Source organism: Heterocephalus glaber, unplaced genomic scaffold (genome assembly GCF_053883595.1).
Source record: "Heterocephalus glaber isolate CG9 unplaced genomic scaffold, H.glaber_assembly_v1.0 deba00001204, whole genome shotgun sequence".
NCBI lineage: Eukaryota > Metazoa > Chordata > Mammalia > Rodentia > Bathyergidae > Heterocephalus > Heterocephalus glaber.
In genome coordinates, this window is record NW_028258214.1 from 17,505 (window position 1) to 29,230 (window position 11,726).

Sequence of the window (11,726 nt, forward strand, 5' to 3'; positions counted from 1 at the left end):
ACCCCGAATCCCCTGCACAGTGAGTGCCCCAATGCCTGCTGTGAATGGGAGATGTTGGGGTGACCACAGCCCCCAGCCGAGGGGGTCGAAGGCCGGGACTAAGAAACTGCAGTCATCCCTGGGGCCACAGCACCCCCGTGGTAAGAGCAGCTCATCCACCCCACCTGGGGGGGCCCGAGGAAGCGAGGGAGCCTCCGACATGGAGACCCCAACTGCACCCTTTTATGCAAATGAGGAATCGGGGTTCAGAGCCCCCAACACTGGCTTCTGGGAGATTCTTCCCCAGCTTGGGGTGACCCCAAGAACCTATCCTGCAGCTACAGACAGATTTAGTGTCAGTCGCTTTGTAACTTCAGAAATATGGGGTTAGATTTCCAATGTCCTCATGGCCCCAAGGGGGAAGCCGCTGTGGCGCCCCTTGCAGCATGCTCCCAGCCCTTCCATGTGGAAAGAAGGAAGGAGCCGAGGAAGGGCCGTGTGTGTGGGTGTGTGTGAGTGTGTTGACCTTGACACAGCACAGGGACAGGGATAGGTGTGTCTGTGAGCACCAGAAGCCAGGGTCTATGGCCTCCACATTTGTCAGTGCCGGAGGTGGGGATGTTTTTTCTGTATCCTTTAGGCTTTCTGGTGTGTGCTGAGGGGTTTCGGTGTTCAGGGTTAGGTGTAGTGTTGGTGGGAAGGAAGGAAGGAAGGGAGGGAGGGAGGGAGGGAGGAAGGGAGGGAGGGCTGGGAGAGAGTGCAGGAGCCACTGCAGCCTCTGTGCGCCCTGAGGAGCAGGTCTGTCCCCAGACCCTTGTGTCCCAGCTCAGCTCCCACCCTTTCTGTGCCTTGCAGCCCGTGCCGACCCACACCTCCTCGGGGTCTCTGAGACCCCCACCTAATCCCCCCACACCACCTCGGGCCTGCGAGGATGCCCAGGCTCCTGTCAGGATGACCTTCGGCGTGAACATGACGGGCCCGGACAACGCCACGCTGCAGATGCTGCAGATGCTGCAGAGCTCGGCGCTCGCAGTGGTGCTGCCGGCCGCGTACTCACTGGTGGTGCTGGTCAGCATCCCGGGCAACCTGTTCGCGCTGTGGGTGCTGTGCCGCCACATCGGGCCGCGCTCCCCGTCAGTCATCTTCATGATCAACCTGAGCGTCACCGACCTGCTGCTGGCCACGGTGCTGCCCTTCCAGATCTACTACCACTGCAACGGCCACCACTGGGTGTTTGGCCGGCCGCTCTGCAACGTGGTCACCGTGGCCTTCTACGCCAACATGTACGGCAGCATCCTCAGCATGACCTGCATCAGCGTGGACCGCTTCCTGGGCGTCGTGCACCCGCTGTCCTCCGCCCGCTGGCGCCGCCGCCGCTACGCCGTGGGGCTGTGCACCGGCTGCTGGCTGCTGCTCCTGGCCGCCCTCTTCCCGCTGGCCCGCACGGACCTCACCTATGCGGTGGACGCCCTGGGCATCGTCACCTGCTTTGACGTCCTCAAGTGGACCATGCTGCCCGGCCTGGCCATGTGGGCCATCTTCCTCTTCACCATCTTCGTCGTGCTCTTCCTCATCCCCTTCCTGGTCACCGTGGCCTGCTACACGGCCACCATCACCCAGCTGCTGCGCACGGCTGACCGGCACGGCCAGGGTCAGCGCCGCCGCTCCGTGAGGCTGGCCGCCGTGGTCCTGCTGTCCTTCGTCACCTGCTTCGCGCCCAACAACTTCGTGCTCTTGGTGCACATGGTCAGCCGCCTGTTCCTCGGCCACAGCTACTACCACGTGTACAAGCTCACGCTCTCCCTCTCCTGCCTCAACAACTGCCTGGACCCCTTCGTCTACTACTTTGCCTCCCGGGAGTTCCAGCTGCGGCTCCGTGACTACCTCGGTTACGGCCGGCTGCCCTCCGACAGCCAGGAAGCCCGCAGGGACAGCGTCTTCTCTGCCAGGACCACACTGTCTGCACGCTCGGGCTCCAACGGCCACGGCGACGGCCTGGTCCCCACCCCAGGGCCCGGCCTCAAGACGCAGGAGAGCGTGCTCTGAGCAAGGCGGAGGGAGGCGTGAAGCAGCAGACACCCACCCGGAGCCGGGCCTGACAGGCGGAGGGCAGCTGGCCTGGGCGGAGCCCGGAGGGACCTGAGGGCCGAGCGGGGGGGTCACCTGGCTTCCGACCCCCGCAGGCTCGGGCGGCACCTTAGTTCTCAAAGGGACTGTGGCGGGCATGGACTCCAGGGGATCGCGCATTGCCTCCAGTGGGGTTTGCATGGACTCCAGTGGGGTCTGCAAGATTCTGTTGTGCTTTGCGGAGACTCCAGTGGGGTGTACAGGACGCTATTGTGGTCCACAGAGAGGTGCGCAGGGACTCCAGTAGGGTTTGCATGGACTCCAGTGTGGTGTGCATGGACTCCAGTGGGGTTTTTGTACTGTGTCCAGTGGGGTCTGCACTGTCTCCAGTGGGGTTTGCATGGACTCCATTGTGGTTTGCAGACTCCAGTGGGGTTTTTGCACTGTCTCTGGTGGGGTTTGCACGGACACCAGTGGGGTCTGCATGGATTCCTGTGGGGTTTCCACAGACTCTGGCGGGGTTTGCAGGGACTCCAGTGTGGTCTCCATAGACTCTAGTGTGGTTTTTGCACTGTCTCCAGTGGGGTCTGCATGGACTCCAGTGGGGTCTGCACTGTCTCCAGTGGGGTTTGCATGGACTCCATTGTGGTTTGCAGACTCCAGTGGGGTTTTTGCACTGTCTCCGGTGGGGTCTGCACGGACTCCAGTGTGGTCTGCACGGACTCCAGTGGGGTCTGCGTGAGCACCAGTGGGGTTTGCAAGGACTCCACTGTGGCCCGCAGAGAGGTGGCATGGTGCCCAGCGTGACCTGCAGACTGCGCCCAGCACAGATGCACAGCCTGGCCGTGGCTCCATGTCTTATGGGCACTCCGGGAGCCCTTACCCCTTTTGGACAAGGCGGTGAGGGAGTCCCCCGCCGTGGCAGAGGGGAACCCCAATAACTCCAGCTTCTGCCCAGAGACAGCCAGATGCAAAGCAAAGCAATGCAGGCCAGACCCTGCCCTTCTCCGGAGACGCAAGCACGACCACATACAGGGAAGAGCCGGGGCCTCTCTGGGACGCCCTGGTTCCTGCCCCTGCAGGGGCTCCCGTTCTGTTTCCACCCAACAGGGAGCGGTGCGTAAGACGAGTCCCCATGCAAGCTGCTGACTCCACGCCTCGCTCTTGCTGCCCCCCTGTTGGTGAGGCCTCCCTGCAGAGCCACTGCCATGCCAACAGCCACCCCGGTACTTTCTGTCCCCTTTCTGGCTCTGGTCTCTCCAGCCTGGCACATGCTGGAATCTGTGTTTCTTTCACTCCCAGTCACTCCGGTCACCAGGACTCTTCCAAAAACTAATAAATAAAACTAGGATGGGTCCTTCCAACTCTGTCCATGACTCTAAGAGCCCCAAGGAACCGGTGGTGGGGGATTCACAGGGGTCACTCCAGCCTCAGTGGATTCCTTTCTCCATGGCCCTGCACTGACCTCCTACGCTGGGGAAGACATTGAGTCAGTTTTGCAGAATGCTCAGCGGCCTCTGCATGCCCAAGTGTGTCCAGGAAGTGACAGCCAAGTGGCCTCGCTGTGTCCCCAAGGCTGAGCCGGGTCAGCCCTGCTGCATTTCCACGAGATGCTTTGGGTGTGCCTTGCTTTGGAGGTTCTCTTGGCTCATTCTCCAGCCACCATTGTCCCCTGTGGACCCTGCACCTCAGCGAGTCCTTCCAGGACCCAAGATTCTCCACAGACGCGTGCACCGCACCTCCATCTGGGGACACCTGACTTGTGAGGACACCACGCACTCTGACCAGAAACCCGCTCCGGGGCCCTCTCCGTGTGGCCGTGCAGAGACGTGCACAAGGGTCTCCCGCATCCTGAGTCTGAGATCCGCCTGCACCAGCCCCAATACCCGTGTGGCTTTGGGGACCATCAGAACCCGGCTCCTGAGACATCCAGGGACCTGAAATCGCAGGGAACGGGAAGGCGGGCAGGAGGCTGAGGCAGCAACGTCCCTGGCGCGTTGCCCATGACGTGGGGGGGGGGGCTTGCAGGCTCCCTCAGCATTGAAGCAGAGCCTGAGAGGGAGAAAGGGCAGAGCAGAGAGGGGCCAGGGTCCCGGGGCTCGGGGCCACGGGGGAGGCAGCACTGGACTGAGTTGGGTACGGCGCTGAGTCTGTTCCCATGTGCAGGGAAGGAAATGATGCGGGGTAAAGGGTGCCCTGAACACACGTCCTCCCACAGACTCAGGCGGGGCCTTATTTGGAAATAGAGTCCACGCTGAGGTAACTCAGGAAAGAACTATCCGGGGTCGGGGTGGCCCTGGATCCAATGGCAGCGCCCTCACGAGACAGAGGAAGAGACGCAAACACAGAGACAGAGAAGCCGCGTGGAGTCGGAGATGGAGCCTGGCGTGATGGGGCCGCAGCCCGGGGCCGCCTGGAGCCCCGGAGGAGGCAGAGGCGGGAGGGTCTCCCGGGAGCCTGTGGAGGGAGCGCAGCCTGGGAGGCCTCTGTCTCAGCCTCCCGGGCTCTGGGATGGGAGAAGATGGACCCTCGTTGTGTTCAGGCCCCCGGTGTGAAGGAATTTATTACAGCAGCCCCATCTTTAAGGAAACGCATGCATATGCTTGTGCCACCCTGAAATCCCTGGCTCTTCTTAGGTACTGGTCCCAGAGCGGGTAATTTCAGAGGTCCCACTTGGCCTGTCCTGGCTCCTGGTGGCCCCTCATGCCCTGGACTGGAGGTGGGGTCACACGCACCCGGGGAGGGGTCACAGGAGGCTGCAAAGTGCAGACGCCCGTGGAGTTGGCCATCTGTAGGTGACTCTCTTACCCACTCTGTGCACTGAGCCCCAGGCTCCCCAGGGCCCGGGCCTCCCACAGCCCACCGTCAGCTCCAGCTTCACTGAGAGGCCTCTTCATGAAGAGGACCAGGTGGGAGCCGCCACCTCAGCTCCATGGGCCTCGACCCTGAATTCCTGCAGGGGGAAGGATCTGGCCAGAGCAGGAGCTCCCAGCATCTTCTGCACATCCAGGGAGCAGACAGCGTGTGGGCAGCGGAGCTCTGCCAAAGGCAGAGGCAACCCTAGCATTGGTGGTTTTAAAGTGACTTCCTTGAAGTGACATTCACATTTTGCATCAGCTCCACCTGCCTCTTTCCCAGGCCCTGATCTGCTGGCCCGGTCCATCTGCTGACCTACAAAGCCACGGGTTGCTACCAAGCCCCGTGGGCCCCAGTGTGGATTGATCAGCTGGGGACCCCACAGCCTTCTAGGAAAGGCCCGTGCATCTGTCCTCATGAGGCATGTTTCCAGAGAGACAGCGTCTCAAGCTGCACATCCTCGGGAGTCAGGAGTTCCTCGGGAGTCAGGAGTCTCTGCCACACTCCTCCCGACACTATGCGCCTCCTGCCAGCCACCTCCCAAGCTGCCGATGCTGCTCACCCACAGAGTGTTCTCTTCGATTCCTAACGGCCAGCAGGAGGGACCCAACACGTCCACAGAAGAAGAGACATCGTCCCAAAGCCAAACCTAGAAAGCGGTGTTGATACAGCAACTTCGAGGGTCGAGACGCTGAGACAGCAGCAAAGCTCATGCCAGCGTTCACAGCAAGTTCTCAGCAAGGGTGTGAAAAAACTGTGAAAAACCTCAAACCGCCGTCTCCCCAAGCCACTTGGTGAGTGACGCCGGTCTGGAAGACATCCTGCCCCACGGGAGGCAGACACCAGGTAGAACCTCGCTTACAGAGAGGGCTCTGTGCAGCCTGCCTCTTCACACTCCTCCTCTTCTGCATTCCAACCCTCAGAGCTACACGTGCAGCCCATGTGGATGTTCCTGCCTGGAGATACCATCTCAGTTGTTCAGCTGGGCTCCGTGGAGGTCCTCCTGCCTCAGCTTCCTCGCGGTGCTGGGATTCTCAGGCTGTGCAGATGCCTGGCCTCGAGGGTTGCTGACACTCTGTTAGATCATTGTACAGCAGGACTCCAGCTCCACAGAACTCGCAGATGGTCTCACCGGGTTTGCCAAAGTGCTGGGATTCCAGTCTGTCTCGACATGGCTCCCGGCAGCAGCGCCGAGCGAATGCTCTGGCCTGACGTTGCTTCTCCTCTTAGCCTTTCACGAACGTCTGCGAGTGTTTCCCAGAAACGTATGCACTCTGTCCACCTCGTAAGGGGCGGACACACTTTATTTACTTACACACTTGAGGAAGTGATTCATTCCTGCCCATCTGCTGCTGGCAGGAGAAGCAGTAAGATTCTGCATTCTGTCCCTAATCCTCCCCAGTGCGGAGCAAGGCGGAAGTTGTCTGCAATTTCTGAGATGCCTGCATCCCAAAGATGCTTTGCACTTTGTGTTTTTCCTCCAGACAGGCCGCTTGTCGTAGCTCGGACCACCCCACAAGGACTCCATGGAGCAGGTGACTCGCAGACAGCGGACGCGGACGCTCACAGCTGTGCAGGCTGCAGTTCCCAGATATCCTGACCACAGGCCCCGGTGCTGTCAGCTCCCGAGACTTTTCCTTCTTGCTGGGCCGTGAACATGATTTGAGTGCTGAGTCTTCACTCTCCTTGGAGGAGGCGGCTGGGTGGAAACACCAAAGACCGTCCGCGACTTGATCATTGGTTGACCAACTGAAGGAGAAACAGCTCGGCTCCAATATCTGATGATTCAGGTCAATTGTTTTTTTTCTTTTTGCATTTGTGATCCAGCAATGACCCTGGGAAATCTACGCTATTCTGTGGCACCAGTGAGATTCCTGTGGGCTCTTCAGATAGACCAAGGGAAGGAATAAACGGTGGCCAACCCGAGCGGAGGGATGTTCCGACAGAAGACAACCTGCTGAAGAGCTGCGGTGATGTGTAACTCAGATGGGCGTGGCTACAATTCATGGGGAAACCTCAGTCCACGCCTCGCATTCCTGAGGAGCTGCCTTCCTCATCAAGGAGCTGGTTTATTGCAACACAGTGGGGAGGGTACTGGGCCCATTTCTCAGTGGCTGAGAGGGGAACCGACTTTCCCAAGTGCCAGGTATGGTAGTGGTGCAGCCAGGCCTGGCACGATACTCCACTGCAGTGCCCAGCAGGACCCGAGGGAAGAAGGGACAGGGCCCACAGAAGCAGTGGCTGCAGGGCGTTCTCCAAGCCCAGCTACCATTACTCTTGGGCTGCTCCTCTCGGGACTGAAGTGAACATCTCCCCACAGCAGAAACAAACCCAAGACCAAAGCTGTGGCCCAAACCATTCCCTTCCCTTCCCTTCCTACACAAAAGAAAGTGGACGCTTCCACTCCAAGCAGAGTGGGTGGGATCAGAAGCCCTGAAGATCTGTGGAAATGGGTAGAGTTGGAGCCCAATATTGGGAGGCCCAAGTCCCCCTGTGTTGCTCCAATCTTGGCTTCTGTGTGGTGACCAGTGAGGCAGTGCGATGTTCAGTGTACATACGAAGGGAAGCCAGGGAGGGCTGGCAATCGAAGGTGACTGCAAAATAAAGTCTTCTGTTTAAGGAAAATCACAGGGTTGGTTCATGTGTACAATGAAATAAGAAGCTTTGGAGGTCTGTCCCAGAGCATTGGGAGTTGACCCAATTTAGTGTTGCTCCAAGTCCCGGAGGCTGAGGTCCACTGCACTGGTCTCTCCCTGTCTCAGTCCATCGGGGCCGCCATATGCAATCCCACAGCCCGGGTGGCTGACACACAGCAGAGCTTGGTGCCCAGTCCTGGAGGCTGAGGTCCAAGGTCCAGGCGTGGCAGAGCCCGTGTCTGGTGAGGCTGCTTCCCGGGTCACAGGTGGCGCCTTCTTGCTGTGTCCTCACCTGGTGGGAGCCGGGGGGCTCTCTGGGGTCTGTGAGGAGGATGCGGATCCCATCCATGCGGCTCCCTCAGGACCCCAGCACCTCCCCAAGCCCCAGTCCTGACACCACCTTGGGTAAGGACTCGGCATAGGCATTTTGGGGACACACATTCTCCCCATCGCATTGGTCAAAGGGCTGCTATACGTTAGTCCACTCCAGTCGCCATACGCAGTCCCACAGCCTGGACACCCAACAGTGTCTTCCCGTCCTCATCGCCTTGGGGGTGAAGATTCCATCTATGAATTTGGGGTCCAGGGGACACAGATATTCAAGCCATAGCAATGCCAAAAGGACACAGGGGTTGATTTTCCAAGGTCTTGTTCCATTCATAAATGTCTTCAACTGAGCTATAAAATATCTTCCCTGTGTTCTCCATCTCAATAGAAAGGAAGAGCCAGCCCGGCCGATGGTGGAGGGAGGAGCAGGTCCACTGGGGGGGGGGGGTCATATTTGACCCAGTTTCTGATGTGCAAGATGCAAATCCCCTCCTAGCCCCTCGCCTTGCATGTTCCAGCCCGATCCCCCTTAGCACTCCGTGCAGGAGACGAGGAGATTGTAAACCCAAACCTGGCTGCCTCATCTCTAACTGTAAGCGTTAGAGGGAAATGGAAATCTCCACCCATCCGGAAATGACCCGGGAGGTCAGCGGATGTCTTTTTAGCAGATGCACCCCATCCTTCCCGCCCCTCATGCTTCCTCCTTCCCTACCCTCCGTCCTCCTTTCTATTGTTGTTATGATTATTCCCGCCCCATGTTCATGCCATGTCATGTTTACGTTCCTTGGGCAACAGAAAATCAACACACAAGTCAATAGCATTTGCGTACCACCATGATAAACTCAAGGAGAAAGAAATCATGAAAACAATGACCCTTCACAGGAGCCCCCAGAAAAATGGAACAGCTAGGAATTAACCTAACCGAGGAAGAGAAAGACCTGGACAAAGAAAACTGCAGTGCCCTGACGAAGGAGATTGGAGGGGACCTCAGAAGATGGAAAAATATCCCCGACCGTCTACTTATAACCTGCCATCTAGCAGCTAGGGTTACCTGTCGATCCTCAATCACATAACTGTTTAGGACCTATCATCTGCCCATGGCCTACGATCTTTGTGTCACTGTATCCATCTATGCTCTTATCACCTATTATGTGCCTATTTATAACCGATCATCTAGCTGTGGTCTGTCTATATCTATCATCCACCTACCTATAATCTATTTACAATCTATCGCCCACCTGCGATCTCTGTATCTATGGCTGTCATGCATCTATGCATCTATCCATCATCTATCATCCATCGATTCATGATCTATCTGCAATGGACCATCTACCTAGAGCTACCATGTGCCTGTCATCCATGGCTCACCAACACGCATCGTGTGCCTCTCATTGATCCGTGATCTATCCACAGCTAGCTAGCTGTAGCTATCCATCCATCCTATCCATCCGTCTGCTGTCATCTATCCTGTCTCTACCCGCCTTGCCTGTCTATCATCTATCTGGTATCCATCTGTCATCTGTGTGTCTGCCTAGCTGCTCTCCCAGACTATCTGCCTGGCTAACATTTGTCTGTTCTACCCATCATCTATTGATCAGTCTATCATCTGTCAGCTACTGATTTGTCATGCACCACCTAATCCTCTAGCATTACCTACCACCTGCCATCTAATTATAAATCTATCATCTGCCTATCCACTGTCCATCATCTATCCATCCACTCATCTTTTTTTTTCCTTGAAACAGGGTCTCACCATGTAGCCCAGGCTGGCCCTGAACTCACAGAGATCCTCCTGCCTCAGCCCCCGAGTGCTGGGATGACAGGCTCTCTTCTCTATTATATGTGAGTGATTTTACATATAAACTATAGCTGGGTGTGGTGGCATACACCCACCTGTCATCCCAGCACTTGGGAGGCTGTGGCAGGAGGATTGTCCTGAGTTTGAAGCCAGCCTGGCCCACATAAAAAGACCCTATCTAAAATTTTTAAAAGATGAATTTTATGTTGTATTTAAATCGTATATAATGTATGTTATAGCCTCCATACAAATCTCTTTTATGTTGTATGCAAATCATGTATACTTTTATTACATTTCAGTTTTATGTAATATATTTTTCCTTTGTATATAAATCTCTATATAAATTTTATTATATATAATGTATAATTATATATAACTATATTATATATACTTGTATTATGTACATAAATTACATTATGTATAATTATATTATGTATAATATACTTCTGTTATGTATAATTATGTTTATACTTAAATTTTACATTATTTATAATTTTCACATTGTATATAAATCCTTGAGTCTTTTATGGCACATATTTAACACATAATTTTGTATATGCTTTATATATAAACTATATTATATGTGCTGTGCACATTATATGTGTAAATTATACTGCATATAAATCATGTCCATGTTTACAATGGAATTATATATCATTTATAATGTTATAGCATCATTCAATCTTTCATATTAGTCTATTATATATATAATAGCCATTATATATAAATTATATATATTACATTTAAATGATATGTAATTTTTAATTTTATATAATAGAAATCTCCCCTTTTTTTCTTTTTTTATTATTTGTTTTTGTTTTTTTGAGGCAAGGTCTTGCTACATAGTTCAGGCTGGACTTAAACTCACCAGGTAGCTCGGGATGGCCTCGAACTCAGAGCGATCCTCCTGCCTCAGCCTCCCAAGGTCTGCAAGGACAGGCGTGCGCCACTATGCTGACTGTAAATCTCTTTTACACCACATGCAATCTTAACTAAAATTTTTAATTTTATGTGATATGATCACTTTCATGTCGTATAAAATCATATAATTTTATTTTATCGATCTATTTAATATCTTATTAAAATCATATATAATTGTAATTGCACACGGATACAATTCTCTTTCATGGACATAAAAGTTACAGATGCGGGCTGGGATGTGGCTTGAGGCTGGAGCACTTGCTTAGCATATGCCAGGCTGCACTCGATCCCCAGCACTGCAACAAAAAAAATTACACATAATGTCTCCCTTATATAATCTATCACTTGATATCACATATAAACATTCAATGTTCTACTGTTGACTTATCCACATAAATACTATCCTTCGGGTCTGCCTCCCTGCTGGATTACCACAGCATACACAACAATTCCTTTAAAGCTAACAGCCTTGCCACGGGTATAGCTCAGTGGTGCCACCGCCTGCCTCGAAAGCGGAAGGTCCTGAGTTTGATCCCTGGTACCAAAAAAAAAAAAAAGAGCCTTGCCGGGCATGGTGGGCACGCCTGTCATCCCAGCACCAGGAGGCTGAGGCAGGAGGATCTCCACAAGTTCAAGGCCAGCCTGGGCTACATAGTGAGTTCAAGGCAAAAAAACCCAAAAAAAACCACTCAAAAAAAAAACCAAAAATCTTTGGCTTCCACATATGAACGTTGGCCTCATTTATTTCGTTTACCATAATCCTCTCCACCCTCGCTATATCGTCACAAGCAACAGGATCTCATTCTTTTTTGAGACCCCTTTGGTGGTACTAGGGATGGAACCCAGGGCCTTCCAACTGAGCTACATCCCAAGCCCTCTTTAATTTTTTTTTTTTTTAATTTTGAGAGGTCTCGCTAAGCAGCTAAGTCGTCCAGGCTGGGCTCCAACAATTGATCCTCCTGCCTCAGCCTCCTGAGTATTTCTTGGCCTTTTTATTTTATTTTATTTATTTGGGGGGGGGGATCTTGTACCATTACATGAGTATCTTGGTTCTGTTTTTCTCATCCTTTTTAAAGGCTGAGTTGTGTTCCACAGCTGGGGGCCAAAGCTGCCGTGCATGCGTGGTATATTAAAAGACAGCT

At 54.0% G+C, this 11,726-nt stretch overlaps 1 protein-coding gene across 1 annotated transcript; it reads left to right on the forward strand.

The window, feature by feature from the left end:
- The first annotated feature begins 805 nt into the window (after window positions 1–805).
- Window positions 806–9,916, forward strand: P2ry8 (P2Y receptor family member 8). Its single transcript, XM_087210792.1, has one exon. It carries the CDS (start codon window positions 931–933, stop codon window positions 2,023–2,025), a length of 1,095 nt encoding a protein of 364 aa, XP_087066918.1. The 5' UTR covers window positions 806–930; the 3' UTR covers window positions 2,026–9,916.
- The last annotated feature ends 1,810 nt before the right edge of the window (window positions 9,917–11,726 follow it).

What these genes read in the sequence shown, in the direction of transcription:
- P2ry8 (XM_087210792.1), top strand. Translation starts at nt 931, where the DNA reads ATGACCTTCGGCGTGAACATGACGGGCCCGGACAACGCCACGCTGCAG.